At 31.3% G+C, this 21704-nt stretch overlaps 1 protein-coding gene across 1 annotated transcript in view; it reads right to left on the bottom strand.

Annotated features, from left to right (window-relative positions):
* Positions 1-664: 664 nt before the first annotated feature.
* Positions 665-21704, bottom strand: part of LOC134707985 (uncharacterized) — a 34005-nt gene continuing 12965 nt past the window's right edge. The window contains exons 2-3 of the mRNA XM_063568192.1: positions 2545-2689; positions 665-1572 (exon numbers count right to left, since the gene is read on the bottom strand). Of these exons, the coding sequence (XP_063424262.1) occupies positions 1188-1572; positions 2545-2689 (530 nt within the window). The 3' untranslated portion in view covers positions 665-1187. The remainder of the gene's footprint in view (positions 1573-2544; positions 2690-21704) is intronic.

Consider the following 21704-nt stretch of genomic DNA (forward strand, 5'->3'; position numbering starts at 1 on the left):
GAAAATTCTAAATGTTGCAGTTCCATAATATTATAAAATTGTGATAAGAAATCAAATGTAAGTTAAGACTGATATTAAATACACATCATCAACCATTTGAAAAACATGTTGAATGTCTTTATTGACTAATGACGCTTGATTAACTGATTGTTATAAGATATTTTGTAATTTGTAATTTATATTTTGTTTTATCTTATATGCAATTTTCGAAATATTATTACACTTGTCAGTGAAAATATGTTTAAAGCTGGTGGTGTAAGATTTAATCTGACAATGAGAGGGATGCATTGTTTTGTATATCTAAAAAAATAAGACCTATAGTCTGACTAGAAAAATATAAAATAAACAAAAGTAAAAAATAGTGAACTCCAAGAAAAATTCAAAACGAAAAGTCCCTAATCAAATGGCAAAATCAAAATCTAAAACACCATCAAACGAATTTATAACAACTGTCATAATCCTGACTTGGTACAGACATTTTCTTATGTAGAAAATGGTGGATTAAACCTGACATTATAGCTAGCTTAACCTCTCACTTGTAAGACAGACGTATCAAATTTAATTTTATTGACAACGATGTGTGAACAAAACAAACATACATCATAGGTAAAAGTGTCAAAAAGGGGTATAGCAGTCAACATCGTTAAATAATATTAATCACAAGTTATCACAAAATTGAAATATTTATTAAAAAATAATTGGAAAAAATACTGCACAACACATATGTTATCATAATCTAAACGTTACCGGATTATTTGCATATTATTTACCGGGCTAGTTTTCCATCTATGTTATTACATGTTATTCTTACGGAGTTCGAACAACTTAAATCTTTTCAACACTGATGGTAAACAAAGAGTAAAATACACTAGTAAAAAAAAATGTAAGATAACTGGATACTTGTTTTAAAATTACATGGTGTCAATAATGAAAAAAATTCTTCATTGACCACTAGTAATTCAAATTGTCTGATAACAGATAATACCTAAATATCAACATTTTTTAAAACCTAAAATAAATTTAAATAATAATCACTGGTAATAGTTTTCGCTACACAAGAATTAAATTAACCGCGCACATATTATTATTTTTTATGCAGCCGGTGTTAATAAAAGGCAGTACTAAAGCTTGAAATGGATCAAAACCGGTGGGTTTTTTTTCAATAATATTTTCGGAAGTTAAACCCTCTAGGATCCCATCATTCCTAGCATTAAAAATGGCATCATTGAATTCTCGAAAGGAGGTCCATACATTCCACCAGATGTTCCCAAAGGGTTGTATGGGTTCTCTAGTGCACCTGACAATGCCATCATCATTATAACCTGGTCCGGAGTAGGACCTTCTGGGGTCTCACCACCACGGGCCACTTGTTGTCGCTGCATTCTCTGAACTCGGTCCAAAGTGGTTAATACGTTGTTTATTCTTTGTCTGTTTTGACGGACAACTTGGACGGGTTTTGCAGTATAACAGTCTGTTTTGTTATCTGATTTTCTAACTGGTGTGGGTGTGCAGCCATCCATTACAATTCTGCAATGTCTGGGTATTTGTAGTGACCGTGGATCCCTGTTGCTTCTAAAATATAAATAGATAAGAAGGTCATTCATTTGTGTAAAACTTGAAAATCTATTGTGGGTAACAATGTCATAAAGTAAACAACTCCATGTGGTCTCAATAAAATAAAAAATTATATAAAAATCAAAACTTCCTACAAAGCACTAATTTACTCTTATATCAAAATGTGTAATTAAAATTTGCAATTCTTATCAATTTTAAGGATAAAAGTTCAAAGTTTAAAAGATTAACTGAATAATAATTATAATTCATCTACTGTAACAGAGGACAACATATGCCAAGACTGAGGTTTATCAAAATTAACCAAAACCGTTGCATACGACCATATTTACTTGTTATGACTGTTTGGAAAAATATAGGATGATCTGAAATAAGGTTTTGACTTCCTATTTTTTGCTTTAAGAGAACAACAAATCTAATTTCATATCTTAATGTTTATGTTTTTGTTGTTATTTGGAAAGCTTTATTATGGTGACCAGTTTGTGTTTGTTTCTACTTATACCAATAACCTCATTTTGAATGCATGTCTCTTGAAGAGAATTTCAAATATCCCGACGTTAATGGAGTGATCGAAGTGATCGTAATATAACGACTGGATTATTCGGGTTATACGACGCGCAGCTAGATTGGGCCGGATCCCAGGCTACTGTAATCATGAAAACACGTTGATGACTGACGTCAAAAGACTGTCAGCCAATGAGAAGACGCGGTAAATCCAAAATTAAATTATATTAATTAATCCAAGGATTTGTATAGTAAACAAATCCTTGATTTATCATAAAATAAAATTTAAGGTCAAGTTAAAGTAAATAAGTTATGTCACAGATTTCAGTAAAACTAGTTTTGTAATTCAAAGAGCCAAAGTTGTATGCAAAATGTCAGCAAAATCAGCGACATAGCCTGACATACTGTTACTTGACCTTAAGTTCTATTTAATTTTATCCATTTTTATATTGTGCAAAGTGTACTTACGGACAGCAACGCATCCCATATTGATTACATGTACATGTATGGCAATCCAATGTTTTAAAAGTGGTTTCAGGTAAAACTCTTAATTTAGCTACACTCATTCCATCTTTCACAAGATGTTCACAATAAGATCTTCGTGTTCCAAAAGCTAAAATAAATAAGAGTTCCAATAAATTAAAAGTGTTGTTCTAGAATTTGGTAAAATTGTCCATCTTAAAACAAAAAACTACAAACAACAAGAAAAAAGAGAAAAAAAAATATGAGAAAATCGTATAATTCTGATTTCCTCGCACACAACAGGTGTTTCGTAGGGTCACGTTTGCATGAGCATAAGGTTTAGAATAATTCAAATAATGAAAACTAAAGAAGCATAACAGAACACCCAAGTGTGACTTTCAAACATGCCTCACTGCTTCTCCAAAAAAACTCATGTTATAATATTTAGGACACTAGGCTTTAATCCCCGTTAAAAATTTATCAAAATTAAAAACACTATGTTTTAGATTTTTCGAAACAATAGTAAATTATCAAAAAAAATATATTTTCAGAAAAAAAGTTATAAATTGTCATATGAATGAATTTGCCAGTGGAAGAGAAAATAAAGCAAAGTGTTTGATTAAAAAATTATTCACTAAGAGAGAAAATATTAGAAAAGATACATATAAAAGAAAACAAATTCAAGGAATACGAATAAATGAACAAAGTATTAATATGCACCAGTGAGATCCTTTATGTAGCCTTTTCGCCTATTTTTATAAAGTCATTTGTTAGCTGTTATGACTGTTTAATCAGAATGATAGTAAAACATACTAAAACAGACAAAAACAAATGGCAATCATTAACAAAATAACTATAAATGTCAATTATTGCAACCATCTATTTTTTATTTTCTGAAGTATCTAAGAATGTAGACTTTAGATTGTTTGTGTACCTTGCATTGTTAGATTTCTGTAGACTTTAGATTGTTTGTGTACCTTGCATTGTTAGATTTCTGTAAAATTTTTGGAAACAGTTTTTTTCTATAAACTTGAGGCCTGAAAGTGTAGTGCATGAATGACTAAAGAAAAGTTAAGAATGTGGACGCATTTACCCTCGAGAAATTTTGTAAATAGATATTAAGAAGATGTATGTTTTTATTCGGTTTTTTTCTTCTTTTTTAATTAACCAATGCCACGAAGTGTATTTACTTATGTCACGTTAACACATTCATTCAATTGTTTTGTCCACATATTAAAGATATATGTCACTTGTATTTCCTCTGGAATTTATTGGTGAAGGGTTTACTGATTTCAGACCGTTCCCAACCATCATGTGAATTGTTGAAAATATGATTTATCGATGTCTGATCTTTAAATTTCATAACATTGGTGTTCTTCTCTGAAATATTTATACTAAATAATATCTATAATTCGATTTTCTTCGTCTTAGCGGTAACCCATTTCCTGTAATGAATTAGCAAACTATATAGTAGCTAAAAAGCTTTTTTCAAGTTTTGATACATAATTTCTTATCTGAAACTGGGGAAATTATGCTTTTAGCGATAATAAGTATTGTAAATATATACATACGGTACAGTTCTAGGAAGAAAGAACAATCAGAAGGTTGCAAAAATCAGTATCACGCACGGGGCTTGTGTGCTAAATCCTGACTCAATATGAAATCATAATTCCTCATCTTTTCGAAAGGAAAGAGTTTATGCTTAGAAATATCTGTATAAGGAGTGATTACATAATTTTACCCAGGACGACAAAGCGTTATAGAAAAGATCAATGTTCGCTATGAAATCGTTTTGGTTCGTAGCCACCGAGGTATCCATTTGAAGATTTACTAGTAGTTAGGGTCCCCATAGTCTATATTTTTTTATTTTAAAGGATAATATTTCTGGATTTTTTTATGCTAGATAATTGCCTTATATTACCACGAATCACTGATTTATCGTGTTGTATATAATTAAGTCTCTAGCAAATTTAACATGCATACAATTTGCCATATATATTACTGTTTATAGCTAGACATCTTTTGTTTTGAGTTTTTTGAAGATTTGTTGTTGATTATGCACAAAAGCACCTTTATATGTGTTAATTGAACATCTGAATTAATAATATTACCCGGACATGTATTGTCCATTAGTGTCTTGCACCCATGTTCTCTTATGTAGTTCATACAATAATATATTCAAGGGCTTTAGCCACTAACAGATGATCTAAAACCACTATATGACTCAAAGATACAGGAAAAATAATTAAATAACTGTTTTAAGAATTATGCTTCTGTCACGTACGACACGAATGTTCAATTATGCGTACACAATTAATAAACATATCTATTTTTGTGTTTGTCAATTATGAGGTACACGAGAAAAACAAATATAGTATTTCATACCTTCATTTCAAATGTTTCATTTTTTTTCTCCATAAAAGTCTGCATATATTATCACGCTTTGAAGGCAAAATAACACATATTTGTTTGTCCAGATTAAAGACATAAATTACACTGAAGCTGCATTTCGCCTACAGCAGTTATATGCCAGCTATGCTGGCACTTATGGTAGAAGCATCGTTTTGGGACAAAGAACGATAACTCTTGCTAGACGACCCATCTGAAAAGTTTCGTCACTCTCGTTAAGGAAATCTCGTACGATTATTTTTTATTAATGGCTGCCAAAATTCTCGTTCAATCGCGATCTTGTAAAAACAGGCAGAACGGAACAAATTCGATGTTAAATATGAACATGAATTTTTATTTGTTTGCAAAAACAAGAATTCAGAAATGTTGGCTACTTGTGTAGCTTATTTAAATTTTATTGTACCACGGAAATTACCGAAGTTATGACAACAACATCCGACGCCATGTTTCGTCTGTTATCAGAGAGGTCAAAGCAAATGTTCTTAATAATCACAGGTACTTCATTCAAAAGTCACAAAATCATAGTTAACGATAACATATTTAGCGTAAAAGTTCCGTCCAGCCATGGGAACACAGAAAAAAAACTCTGCAAGCAATATATTTCGCATTTCTTTTACAAATTGATCATGTCGGACATGCGGGGTAAACTCCGGTGCACTGGTTGACCATGACTCCTTATGTTCATCTGCCACATATCATTATTCCCCACATCAAGGAACAGTGATAATTATACAGTTGAATGTGATGACGGTTATTCATGTAGTCAATGGCGAATCCAGCATTTTTCATAAAGGGGGAAAGGGGGGGGGGGGGGGGGGGGGGCTGACGGGGCGCTCCAGTCATGATTCAGTTATTCCCTATATAATCATAATTTTTCCCCCCAAGAAAAGGGTCTCCCTCTGGATCCTTTGGTAGTCCACAGACTAATTCAAAACTTAACAAAAGTTAAAACATTCAAATAATTCACAATCTTCTTATTCTGTACTTTCTAAATGGCAAACTCTCAAGACATATTTTCATTGATTATGTCACACCTTATACAGTCCCAGGAAATGGAAACTGTTTTGTTTTCTCTCTCTAAGTTTAATCATAAAAGGAGACTTGAGTATGAGTAGTACATTTGGAACTGACTACTGTATATATATTGTATGCTTCAATATTGTCCAAAATTGGATTTTATGGGAAGATGGAGTTATTATGATAACCCATGAAAATAAACCATGATGTGTATATAGGGCATGTTACTTGGAAGAATGTGGGCTACATCCTTTAAAATTCAAGCTGCAGCAGTCGCCTGCATATTTTATGCATCAGTTTATCCCTGATCAAAACATTTTCACTCTACCAAGTACTTTATCACTATATCACTATCAGGTTCACATTTCAACCTATTTAGCAATACACACTTATGATATAACATCACAGTACAAAAATTGTACTCAGTAACCAAATTGCACCTATTCAACAAAAAATACCTGCAAAAAACTTACAAGTTTTGTTTCACCATGTGAAATTATCTTATTATCATCTTTTTACTCTGGTACATTAATTAATAAGTGATAGATTTCTCTTAGAAGAAATTTAAAGGTCTGAGTGACTATAAACTATACAGAGAACAATACCTGTTGTATTTGTTCAATAGGACAATAGAACTGCAAAAAGTTTAAATGGACAGGTAACTATCAGGTGAATCTATGGAAAGGTTCAATTGGGTTCCAATAAAATGAGCAAATTAAATGTGTTACCATGAACATCATTTTCTTCCAAAAATAATAGTTACAGCATGAAATAAAACAAAATCTCTTTTTATGTCCCAGTTTAAAGGATTTGAAATTAACCATACATGTAAAGATGTATGGAATTTGGGTACTGGTCTCATTACAGGATCATGGATTGTTTGGATTTTATTTCAAACTAATTTTTCAATGACTCTACATGGACTCAAAATTAAATTGGTATAACTCTATATTAAACAAGGGAAGTCTACAAAATAAGCATAGAATAAACTTTTGTCTGGTACATGAAAAAAGTTTGATAAAAAAAAGTGACAATTTAGGTAAAATTAGGGTATTCTCATGTTAGCAAATTTATTTTCATGACCCCAAAAAAAAAGTACAAACCAAAAGTCAATAAAATGCTTTGCCATGCACAGCCTGATACGACCGCAGATGTATATTGAGCATATAAATAACACCAATTTTTTTATGTCAGTTGAAATCAAACATATTTTAATTTTGGATCCTTAATTAAACTTCAATATGGACTAATTTGAAAACAGGCACAGGTAGACCCACATATTTCTATTCAGCAGAAGTCTCAAACTACATGTACATATCTCCTTAATTCCATATGATAGTAATAAGTCCTACTAACTATTGAAAATGCGTACATTTAATTTTTTTCTAGCTCCTCTCGTGTGAAAGCAGAACCTTTTTGGTCACTATTTATGTGTTGCGTCTAAATAAGAATTGTAACACTTTATAGTGACTGAACAGGTTAAACAAATACTTCTTAGGAAACAGAAAAAGAAGACAACTTGAAACAGCACAGCCATGCCAGTTTATGTATGTATAAAACTCAGATCAGAATAGCATGGACAATGTGTTAGTTCTATGTCCTTGTGAATTTATTGTGAGGAAAGTTATCAATAATTCTGCAGATAATGCAATTTATTCAAGTGTTTTGTACATTGCTGTTAAAATTTTCACACAATCAGTGAAACATTCAAACAAGCTAAACTGAATTTTTATTACTGAAAGTTTCAAACATTGACAAATGTTTTATTTACCAAATAACTCATGTGTTTCTGTGAGAGAAAAAAAATCATGTGCAATTTTTGGAATTAAAGGGAAAGAAGATCCTTTTCTCGCTCTGGTGCATGTCAATTGTGAATATATACTTACGGTTACCAAACATATTTTCTTTATCATGATACTCACATCAACATTATCAAGAAGTACATGTACATCATAGGAAAAATGCACAGACTACAGATAACATGTTTAAAACACCATATTTTGAGTGCATCTCCTGCCAAATCTGTACTAGATGAGTATAATTGATGTAAAAAAAAAAAAAAAAAAAAAATAAAAATACCCCCAATAATGTACTTTAACCCCAAAATCAATTCTTATCTTCCTTTTGAGTTTTGTGTATGAACCTCCTGGTAAAATTTCATGGAAATCCATTTACTTAACTCAAGTTATTGTCTGAAACCAAATGTGTTTTTTTTAACATGCTTGTATTTCCCATTTCCATTCTCAATTTTTTTTTGCTATCATATAAGAACTTGAAAACTAAGCTACATTATGTACATGTAACAAAAAAAATATATGCAAGAAATGACATAAAACTGACTCTGAATTTAATAGTACATGTCAGATATTGATGTACATGTAGAACTCTCAAACTGAAGATGATCAGAAATACAAATGTTTTTATTTGAGTCAGATTTTTTTTTACCGAAGCCCTTCAGCACTATCATTTAAAAATTTTTAGTCAAAATTTAACACTAGTATTAAGGTTTATCATAACAAATTGGCAAATACAGTCTTATTATCACCTAAAAAAATACTGTGTACAGACTGACATGTGCAGTTTGGGAAGTTTTTATGTTTTTAGATATATAAAAGTTAAATTTAATTTGCATATCTGCAAGATAAAACCATTTTTGGCAAAGATCTGGATTCAAAATATTTTTTTGTCCTATGCTTTTTTATTCATCAATTTGGGAATCAGAATATTTTTTTCAAGAAAAATAGCATTTTCCATCTGAACTTATAATTTTATTTTAGACATAAACAAAACGTTATTGTAGCCTTGGACATTCGTTCTGAACATGCATTAAATATTTGCCACTGAACGTTAAACAACCAACAACCAATCAATATCTAGGACATTATAAAGCTGGCATTTAAGGTAGCGCCTTCCTCATATTATGCCAGCTATGCTGGCACTTATGGTAGAAGCATCGTTTTGGGACAAAGAACGATAACTCTTGCTAGACGACCCATCTGAAAAGTTTCGTCACTCTCGTTAAATCTCGTACGATTATTTTTTATTAATGGCTGCCAAAATTCTCGTTCAATCGCGATCTTGTAAAAACAGGCAGAACGGAACAAATTCGATGTTAAATATGAACATGAATTTTTATTTGTTTGCAAAAACAAGAATTCAGAAATGTTGTGTTGTATATCAGTATGTATGGTCAGATTATGTTTCTGTATGTGAGAGAGAGTTGTTCCCCTTTTGTCAGTATTTTGTATTTATGTTTGTGACGTCATCTTTGTCTGATTAAAATGTAGAAATGGAAGCTGACGTGTTTTTATGTGTCCGAATATAATCGCCTCCATCCATGCTACCAGAGCTATTCCCCTAGTCTGTAATATGGTGGAGTGACCTAAACGATCGTGAATAATGATTTATACATATTTTGGATTATATTTTTCATTGGATTTTGGATATTTTTACTTTTAAAGTTGAACGACTGTTCCTGATGGATCTGCCATGCCGCCATGATGCTGAACACTTTTCGTTGTTTTTAAAAAATTATACCTGAACTTTTATTATTCGACCAACATTAAATTGATTTTTTGGAAAGAAGAACAGACCATGTCTCGTCTTGTATACGTACTGTCTTTGTGATTTTTGATGAATGTCCACTACCTGTATCCCGTTTTAAACCTGAAGCACGTGAGATTTATCTCGTTGCATCATGCATTTTATTTCTGTAACATTTGGATCCTGTTTATACATTTATTATATGCTATTTTCATTTGACATTATTTAAATAATTTGTATCGGTGATAATTGTATCGCCATGCATACGCAAGTTCCGATTTCACCAGAAGAGCCAGTTTTACTGTTTATTGATGTTGACCCAGATTAACCCGTTGAACTTCACGTGAAATGTGTATTGCGTAATGTTGACTGTATTGCTGTTGTGTCCATTCCGCCGTTACCTATATTAACTGTTATATTTACCGTATTTTGGTGATAACTGTATCGCCATGGTTTTGCAGACTCTAAGAAGACCTTTTATGAAGAAAAGCTGATGAATTTATTCTTTAGAGAACATTTTATTTCCAACTGTTTTGATTTTATGAATCCAGATACTTTCATGTTAATTTTGATCTACGTTATTTGTTTACTTCGAATTTAAGCTAATGTGAACGTGTTTATCATTTAGCGGTGTGATATTTATCATAAATAAAACCTTATTAAATTTAAGAGTTTAAGGTCTCTGATGATATTATCAAATGTGTATTCAGCTATTTATAATGATATATGTTTGTCTAGTAGGAAATGCCATTAATATGTGTGTATCACTGTAATATTGTTGTGTGGAAGTAATGCGTGCATAAGGTCATCCGAGGGAGGAGTCCGAGATGCCAGACTTTCGGTTTTACAGCGTTGATACGTTTGTTTTAAAATGGTTACTAGAGTGTCGAGAGATTAACTTTATTCATGTAAACTTTCAATTTTGGAAATTATTATATATTGTATTTTTTTATAACACATAAACATATTGACCATTGTAAAAATTTAGTAAATTTTTGTTTTGGGGGCGGGATGTTGTATATCAGTATGTATGGTCAGATTATGTTTCTGTATGTGAGAGAGAGTTGTTCCCCTTTTGTCAGTATTTTGTATTTATGTTTGTGACGTCATCTTTGTCTGATTAAAATGTAGAAATGGAAGCTGACGTGTTTTTATGTGTCCGAATATAATCGCCTCCATCCATGCTACCAGAGCTATTCCCCTAGTCTGTAATAGTTGGCTACTTGTGTAGCTTATTTAAATTTTATTGTACCACGGAAATTACCGAAGTTATGACAACAACATCCGACGCCATGTTTCGTCTGTTATCAGAGAGGTCAAAGCAAATGTTCTTAATAATCACAGGTACTTCATTCAAAAGTCACAAAATCATAGTTAACGATAACATATTTAGCGTAAAAGTTCCGTCCAGCCATGGGAACACAGAAAAAAAACTCTGCAAGCAATATATTTCGCATTTCTTTTACAAATTGATCATGTCGGACATGCGGGGTAAACTCCGGTGCACTGGTTGACCATGACTCCTTATGTTCATCTGCCACATATCATTATTCCCCACATCAAGGAACAGTGATAATTATATACAGTTGAATGTGATGACGGTTATTCATGTAGTCAATGGCGAATCCAGCATTTTTCATAAAGGGGGAAAGGGGGGGGGGGGGGGGGGGGCTGACGGGGCGCTCCAGTCATGATTCAGTTATTCCCTATATAATCATAATTTTTCCCCCCAAGAAAAGGGTCTCCCTCTGGATCCTTTGGTAGTCCACAGACTAATTCAAAACTTAACAAAAGTTAAAACATTCAAATAATTCACAATCTTCTTATTCTGTACTTTCTAAATGGCAAACTCTCAAGACATATTTTCATTGATTATGTCACACCTTATACAGTCCCAGGAAATGGAAACTGTTTTGTTTTCTCTCTCTAAGTTTAATCATAAAAGGAGACTTGAGTATGAGTAGTACATTTGGAACTGACTACTGTATATATATTGTATGCTTCAATATTGTCCAAAATTGGATTTTATGGGAAGATGGAGTTATTATGATAACCCATGAAAATAAACCATGATGTGTATATAGGGCATGTTACTTGGAAGAATGTGGGCTACATCCTTTAAAATTCAAGCTGCAGCAGTCGCCTGCATATTTTATGCATCAGTTTATCCCTGATCAAAACATTTTCACTCTACCAAGTACTTTATCACTATATCACTATCAGGTTCACATTTCAACCTATTTAGCAATACACACTTATGATATAACATCACAGTACAAAAATTGTACTCAGTAACCAAATTGCACCTATTCAACAAAAAATACCTGCAAAAAACTTACAAGTTTTGTTTCACCATGTGAAATATCTTATTATCATCTTTTTACTCTGGTACATTAATTAATAAGTGATAGATTTCTCTTAGAAGAAATTTAAAGGTCTGAGTGACTATAAACTATACAGAGAACAATACCTGTTGTATTTGTTCAATAGGACAATAGAACTGCAAAAAGTTTAAATGGACAGGTAACTATCAGGTGAATCTATGGAAAGGTTCAATTGGGTTCCAATAAAATGAGCAAATTAAATGTGTTACCATGAACATCATTTTCTTCCAAAAATAATAGTTACAGCATGAAATAAAACAAAATCTCTTTTTATGTCCCAGTTTAAAGGATTTGAAATTAACCATACATGTAAAGATGTATGGAATTTGGGTACTGGTCTCATTACAGGATCATGGATTGTTTGGATTTTATTTCAAACTAATTTTTCAATGACTCTACATGGACTCAAAATTAAATTGGTATAACTCTATATTAAACAAGGGAAGTCTACAAAATAAGCATAGAATAAACTTTTGTCTGGTACATGAAAAAAGTTTGATAAAAAAAAGTGACAATTTAGGTAAAATTAGGGTATTCTCATGTTAGCAAATTTATTTTCATGACCCCAAAAAAAAAGTACAAACCAAAAGTCAATAAAATGCTTTGCCATGCACAGCCTGATACGACCGCAGATGTATATTGAGCATATAAATAACACCAATTTTTTTTATGTCAGTTGAAATCAAACATATTTTAATTTTGGATCCTTAATTAAACTTCAATATGGACTAATTTGAAAACAGGCACAGGTAGACCCACATATTTCTATTCAGCAGAAGTCTCAAACTACATGTACATATCTCCTTAATTCCATATGATAGTAATAAGTCCTACTAACTATTGAAAATGCGTACATTTAATTTTTTTCTAGCTCCTCTCGTGTGAAAGCAGAACCTTTTTGGTCACTATTTATGTGTTGCGTCTAAATAAGAATTGTAACACTTTATAGTGACTGAACAGGTTAAACAAATACTTCTTAGGAAACAGAAAAAGAAGACAACTTGAAACAGCACAGCCATGCCAGTATATGTATGTATAAAACTCAGATCAGAATAGCATGGACAATGTGTTAGTTCTATGTCCTTGTGAATTTATTGTGAGGAAAGTTATCAATAATTCTGCAGATAATGCAATTTATTCAAGTGTTTTGTACATTGCTGTTAAAATTTTCACACAATCAGTGAAACATTCAAACAAGCTAAACTGAATTTTTATTACTGAAAGTTTCAAACATTGACAAATGTTTTATTTACCAAATAACTCATGTGTTTCTGTGAGAGAAAAAAAATCATGTGCAATTTTTGGAATTAAAGGGAAAGAAGATCCTTTTCTCGCTCTTGTGCATGTCAATTGTGAATATATACTTACGGTTACCAAACATATTTTCTTTATCATGATACTCACATCAGCATTATCAAGAAGTACATGTACATCATAGGAAAAATGCACAGACTACAGATAACATGTTTAAAACACCATATTTTGAGTGCATCTCCTGCCAAATCTGTACTAGATGAGTATAATTGATGTAAAAAAAAAAAAAAAAAAAAAAAAAAAATACCCCCAATAATGTACTTTAACCCCAAAATCAATTCTTATCTTCCTTTTGAGTTTTGTGTATGAACCTCCTGGTAAAATTTCATGGAAATCCATTTACTTAACTCAAGTTATTGTCTGAAACCAAATGTTTTTTTTTTAACATGCTTGTATTTCCCATTTCCATTCTCAATTTTTTTTTGCTATCATATAAGAACTTGAAAAGTAAGCTACATTATGTACATGTAACAAAAAAAATATATGCAAGAAATGACATAAAACTGACTCTGAATTTAATAGTACATGTCAGATATTGATGTACATGTAGAACTCTCAAACTGAAGATGATCAGAAATACAAATGTTTTTATTTGAGTCAGATTTTTTTTTACCGAAGCCCTTCAGCACTATCATTTAAAAATTTTTAGTCAAAATTTAACACTAGTATTAAGGTTTATCATAACAAATTGGCAAATACAGTCTTATTATCACCTAAAAAAATACTGTGTACAGACTGACATGTGCAGTTTGGGAAGTTTTTATGTTTTTAGATATATAAAAGTTAAATTTAATTTGCATATCTGCAAGATAAAACCATTTTTGGCAAAGATCTGGATTCAAAATATTTTTTTGTCCTATGCTTTTTTATTCATCAATTTGGGAATCAGAATATTTTTTTCAAGAAAAATAGCATTTTCCATCTGAACTTATAATTTTATTTTAGACATAAACAAAACGTTATTGTAGCCTTGGACATTCGTTCTGAACATGCATTAAATATTTGCCACTGAACGTTAAACAACCAACAACCAATCAATATCTAGGACATTATAAAGCTGGCATTTAAGGTAGCGCCTTCCTCATATTATGCCAGCTATGCTGGCACTTATGGTAGAAGCATCGTTTTGGGACAAAGAACGATAACTCTTGCTAGACGACCCATCTGAAAAGTTTCGTCACTCTCGTTAAATCTCGTACGATTATTTTTTATTAATGGCTGCCAAAATTCTCGTTCAATCGCGATCTTGTAAAAACAGGCAGAACGGAACAAATTCGATGTTAAATATGAACATGAATTTTTATTTGTTTGCAAAAACAAGAATTCAGAAATGTTGGCTACTTGTGTAGCTTATTTAAATTTTATTGTACCACGGAAATTACCGAAGTTATGACAACAACATCCGACGCCATGTTTCGTCTGTTATCAGAGAGGTCAAAGCAAATGTTCTTAATAATCACAGGTACTTCATTCAAAAGTCACAAAATCATAGTTAACGATAACATATTTAGCGTAAAAGTTCCGTCCAGCCATGGGAACACAGAAAAAAAACTCTGCAAGCAATATATTTCGCATTTCTTTTACAAATTGATCATGTCGGACATGCGGGGTAAACTCCGGTGCACTGGTTGACCATGACTCCTTATGTTCATCTGCCACATATCATTATTCCCCACATCAAGGAACAGTGATAATTATATACAGTTGAATGTGATGACGGTTATTCATGTAGTCAATGGCGAATCCAGCATTTTTCATAAAGGGGGAAAGGGGGGGGGGGGGCTGACGGGGCGCTCCAGTCATGATTCAGTTATTCCCTATATAATCATAATTTTTCCCCCCAAGAAAAGGGTCTCCCTCTGGATCCTTTGGTAGTCCACAGACTAATTCAAAACTTAACAAAAGTTAAAACATTCAAATAATTCACAATCTTCTTATTCTGTACTTTCTAAATGGCAAACTCTCAAGACATATTTTCATTGATTATGTCACACCTTATACAGTCCCAGGAAATGGAAACTGTTTTGTTTTCTCTCTCTAAGTTTAATCATAAAAGGAGACTTGAGTATGAGTAGTACATTTGGAACTGACTACTGTATATATATTGTATGCTTCAATATTGTCCAAAATTGGATTTTATGGGAAGATGGAGTTATTATGATAACCCATGAAAATAAACCATGATGTGTATATAGGGCATGTTACTTGGAAGAATGTGGGCTACATCCTTTAAAATTCAAGCTGCAGCAGTCGCCTGCATATTTTATGCATCAGTTTATCCCTGATCAAAACATTTTCACTCTATCAAGTACTTTATCACTATATCACTATCAGGTTCACATTTCAACCTATTTAGCAATACACACTTATGATATAACATCACAGTACAAAAATTGTACTCAGTAACCAAATTGCACCTATTCAACAAAAAATACCTGCAAAAAACTTACAAGTTTTGTTTCACCATGTGAAATTATCTTATTATCATCTTTTTACTCTGGTACATTAATTAATAAGTGATAGATTTCTCTTAGAAGAAATTTAAAGGTCTGAGTGACTATAAACTATACAGAGAACAATACCTGTTGTATTTGTTCAATAGGACAATAGAACTGCAAAAAGTTTAAATGGACAGGTAACTATCAGGTGAATCTATGGAAAGGTTCAATTGGGTTCCAATAAAATGAGCAAATTAAATGTGTTACCATGAACATCATTTTCTTCCAAAAATAATAGTTACAGCATGAAATAAAACAAAATCTCTTTTTATGTCCCAGTTTAAAGGATTTGAAATTAACCATACATGTAAAGATGTATGGAATTTGGGTACTGGTCTCATTACAGGATCATGGATTGTTTGGATTTTATTTCAAACTAATTTTTCAATGACTCTACATGGACTCAAAATTAAATTGGTATAACTCTATATTAAACAAGGGAAGTCTACAAAATAAGCATAGAATAAACTTTTGTCTGGTACATGAAAAAAGTTTGATAAAAAAAAGTGACAATTTAGGTAAAATTAGGGTATTCTCATGTTAGCAAATTTATTTTCATGACCCCAAAAAAAAAGTACAAACCAAAAGTCAATAAAATGCTTTGCCATGCACAGCCTGATACGACCGCAGATGTATATTGAGCATATAAATAACACCAATTTTTTTATGTCAGTTGAAATCAAACATATTTTAATTTTGGATCCTTAATTAAACTTCAATATGGACTAATTTGAAAACAGGCACAGGTAGACCCACATATTTCTATTCAGCAGAAGTCTCAAACTACATGTACATATCTCCTTAATTCCATATGATAGTAATAAGTCCTACTAACTATTGAAAATGCGTACATTTAATTTTTTTCTAGCTCCTCTCGTGTGAAAGCAGAACCTTTTTGGTCACTATTTATGTGTTGCGTCTAAATAAGAATTGTAACACTTTATAGTGACTGAACAGGTTAAACAAATACTTCTTAGGAAACAGAAAAAGAAGACAACTTGAAACAGCACAGCCATGCCAGTATATGTATGTATAAAACTCAGATCAGAATAGCATGGACAATGTGTTAGTTCTATGTCCTTGTGAATTTATTGTGAGGAAAGTTATCAATAATTCTGCAGATAATGCAATTTATTCAAGTGTTTTGTACATTGCTGTTAAAATTTTCACACAATCAGTGAAACATTCAAACAAGCTAAACTGAATTTTTATTACTGAAAGTTTCAAACATTGACAAATGTTTTATTTACCAAATAACTCATGTGTTTCTGTGAGAGAAAAAAAATCATGTGCAATTTTTGGAATTAAAGGGAAAGAAGATCCTTTTCTCGCTCTGGTGCATGTCAATTGTGAATATATACTTACGGTTACCAAACATATTTTCTTTATCATGATACTCACATCAACATTATCAAGAAGTACATGTACATCATAGGAAAAATGCACAGACTACAGATAACATGTTTAAAACACCATATTTTGAGTGCATCTCCTGCCAAATCTGTACTAGATGAGTATAATTGATGTAAAAAAAAAAAAAAAAAAAAAAAAAAAATACCCCCAATAATGTACTTTAACCCCAAAATCAATTCTTATCTTCCTTTTGAGTTTTGTGTATGAACCTCCTGGTAAAATTTCATGGAAATCCATTTACTTAACTCAAGTTATTGTCTGAAACCAAATGTGTTTTTTTTAACATGCTTGTATTTCCCATTTCCATTCTCAATTTTTTTTTGCTATCATATAAGAACTTGAAAACTAAGCTACATTATGTACATGTAACAAAAAAAATATATGCAAGAAATGACATAAAACTGACTCTGAATTTAATAGTACATGTCAGATATTGATGTACATGTAGAACTCTCAAACTGAAGATGATCAGAAATACAAATGTTTTTATTTGAGTCAGATTTTTTTTTACCGAAGCCCTTCAGCACTATCATTTAAAAAATTTTAGTCAAAATTTAACACTAGTATTAAGGTTTATCATAACAAATTGGCAAATACAGTCTTATTATCACCTAAAAAAATACTGTGTACAGACTGACATGTGCAGTTTGGGAAGTTTTTATGTTTTTAGATATATAAAAGTTAAATTTAATTTGCATATCTGCAAGATAAAACCATTTTTGGCAAAGATCTGGATTCAAAATATTTTTTTGTCCTATGCTTTTTTATTCATCAATTTGGGAATCAGAATATTTTTTTCAAGAAAAATAGCATTTTCCATCTGAACTTATAATTTTATTTTAGACATAAACAAAACGTTATTGTAGCCTTGGACATTCGTTCTGAACATGCATTAAATATTTGCCACTGAACGTTAAACAACCAACAACCAATCAATATCTAGGACATTATAAAGCTGGCATTTAAGGTAGCGCCTTCCTCATATTATGATTTAAAATTCGACGTAGGTAAAAATATACCTAGGAAACTGACGAAAAATATGTTTGTCCCTGTCTGCTTGAAAGCTGAAATGTTTTAAATGTCCTACGAAAGTCATTTTTTTATTTATTCTATAGACGCAGAAAGCAAAGTCTGTAGAAAAGGCACTTGGCATTAAACGGAACCAGGATAGAAAAAAAAAACACATTTACCACACCAATTTTGAAAACATCCTGTATTGTTTTAAAACACCCTTCTGTTGTATTCATCATTTTATTATATCATTCAATTGATTATTCAAAACGGAAGCAACGTATTATAAGTTTTATGCTTTCTAAACGCTTTCAAGAGCTGGGTTTACTTAAATAATTTTATTTGCAAAAATACACCCATATGGGTCAAGCAAACACAAATACAACATTTAATACAGACAGTGAAGAATTACAAATATAAACATAAAAAAAAAACATAGTTATAAATGGTAATTAATGTAGCCTTTGATGGACATGGACCTCATTTTCGCAATTCTAATGATTGCTTTATAAAGTCACCAATTTCTGTCAAAAGCTCAGATTTAGGATTTAAAAGTTGTTTTAGCTTTAAAAGTGGTTGATAATTTGTAAAATCAGGATTTAAATTATTAATCTTTAAGAATAAGCAATCTCTTATTTGCAGTATAGTAAAAAATGGTATTCATCATCAATTTTATTACAAAGTTTACATAACCTTTGATCTCTGGGTACATTTTTATATCTTCCCATTTCAACTTCTAGGTTATGGTCACTAACCCTTAATTTAGAAATTAATTGTCTGGTTTTAAAATTTGATTCTTTTAATAAATAAATTTCAATTTTTATCTGTTTTTATTTGACCATATAGAAATAATTTCGAACTGTCTGTTATAGAAGAAAGTTTATTCAAGACTTTTTTTGTATAAAATTCATGTGATACCTGTTTAAACTTCATCTTTAAGGCAAGCCATATTTAATTTTATTGTATGGTTTATCACAAGTTTCAAAATCTTTAGCATTTAATCCAGTCTCTTTAAAAATATTTAGAGCAAATGTATACCAACTATGAAAACCATCATTATGCAGGGACTTATTTAATTCATAGGCTTCTTTTAATATCATGGGTATGAAATCTACAGAAATATAGCATAACTTGTGGTTTAATAAATGAAGCCATAGAAAATCTGCCCAGTTCTGTTTTGGCTGAAATATTACATGCAGTTTTCCTAAGTCCTAGGACAGATTTACAGTATTTATTATGAATCATTTCATAGCAAAATTTATCTTCTAACGACAAAGTATCACAAACAGAACCATGTTGTTCTGAACGTTTCAAAGATTTAAACATGGATAAATAATCTTCCATAAACCATACCTCACTATTATATAATAAAACAGGTCTTATTAAGACATCAAAAAGTTTGCATGATAAATTAACAGGGATGGATTGAAAGTTGGAAAATCTACTTTTTAAAGCAAATAGGACCTTCAATCCCTTTTTTGATAGTTCTTGGATAGCATTTTTAAAATTACCCTTATAGTTAATAATGTTTCCTAAAAAATTGTATTCTTTAGTCTCATTTAATTGGATGTTTTTATAGCATATCACAGGGGTGGGAGAAAATTTATTCTGAAACGTCATAACTTTAGTTTTTTTAGTATTAACTGTTAATTGCCAGTCATAGCAGTACTTCTCTAGTTTATTTATTGCATTCTGCAGTCCTATATGTGAACTTGACATTATTACCAAATCATCTGCAAAACTTAAGCTGGACAATTCAGATTTTTGAAGGACTAAAGGTTTACAAGTATTGTCAAAAATCTGATGTATATCATTAATAAAACAATTAAAAATAGTAGGGCTTAAACTATCCCCTTGCTTAACACCTCTTTCCAATATGAAAGATTTAGAAATTTTATTATCAATTTTAATAGAAGATTCTGTTAAGTTATACATATCACTAATTACCTCATGAAATTTGTTCCCTAGCCCATTTTTTATGAGTTTGTATCGTAACCCATCATGCCACAAAGTGTCAAATGCTCTGCGTAAATCAACAAAGCAGGCAAATATCTTTTCTTTCTTTTTATTTACATATTTTGAAATTAAAGATTTTAATATAAACAAACTATCTGTGGTTCTATGATTGACTCTAAATCCAAACTGTTGATTTGCAAAAATGTTTTCATAATGTAATGTTAGCACTGGTAGACCTATTTGGCAAATGACCGCGATTTTTGGCAAATCTCCGCGGAACGGATAATAAATAAAGGTTTATCGTAAATTTTCCGTTTTACAGAATATTTTGCGGTTCTCCGGAGATTTTCCGTGTCTCAGGGAATTATCCGTTTGTCCGATTAAACTGGTGTGTATTGAGTCAGTGATAGAACCAGTGATGCGTGAGCGACGGTTATTAATAGATTGTTGTATAATCCGTTATCTGTGAGCAGCGGTTATTAATAGATCGTTGTGATTATATACACTGTTTACAGTCAGATAAAAATAACCGTCTTATTACCCTTTTCAGTCGAGAAATAAAAATCGGTGGTTTTGATATTAAAGTTACTTGCAATTTAAATATCGAATTTAGTTCAATAAAGAATAATCTATTTAAATGTGACCAATGAACAGGAAAATGCACGTGGTAACTTTGCAATACTACAAATATGTTCACCTTACAAAATTCTTCTTTATTGTCATGTTAAGATAAATCAGTTCCTGTAAAAACAGTAAAAACAGGGTCTTAATTACTGCAGATGCCGTAATCCGACATAATGTCATACTGATTTGACACTTGTCTACTGTGAGTAACACCTGCTGTGATATTTTTGCAATACAACATGGACAAGCGGAAGGTCGTAAATCAATCTGTTGATCCGAATTTAACTTTACCTGTGCAGATATTTATTTATGGAGGATATCATAGATACATGTAATAAATTGTATTGTATTCAACAGAGATAATTTAAATACACAATTTAATTTATTAAGACATATTTGCAGGTATACATTGAACATGTTTATTCCAACCAAGAAGGTTTGATATTGAATGTTTTTTTTTTTTTTTTTTTATCAAACTTCGATCTGATCAGTCTCGTAGATTATAAACGAGTAATACGTTAATAGTTACACATTGTTACTCTTCTAACTCTTCTGACGTCTTTTTCTTTGTGCTATTAAAAATTAAAAACCTCACAATTTTCCACATCAGATCGACATTTATATATATATGAATACTTGAAATCTTTTTTCCGTCCGACACCACGCTCCCCACAAGAGCCCCAAGATATAATCATACCTGTCAATCACTAGCCTCAAGTTGAACATTTTGGTCAGCCTTCCTCGTGCTTTCAATTATGACATCGTTGCGAATTTTTTTTTTTTTAAATTGACATGTGAAAAGAATAAAGTGATGGGAAGTTTATTTTACGACCTATCAGAACTTCTTGTGATTCTAAACAGATTTTTCTTAGGCCGCATTTCTTTCTAACAAGAATTTTGTAAACGTCGCGTGTGTTACTGTTTTCTAAACGCTACACGAGTAGAAACAAATACATCTTTTGATAAATCTTTAATGACCCTGTTTGAATTTTCAGTA

Source organism: Mytilus trossulus, chromosome 2 (genome assembly GCF_036588685.1).
Source record: "Mytilus trossulus isolate FHL-02 chromosome 2, PNRI_Mtr1.1.1.hap1, whole genome shotgun sequence".
Lineage (NCBI taxonomy): Eukaryota > Metazoa > Mollusca > Bivalvia > Mytilida > Mytilidae > Mytilus > Mytilus trossulus.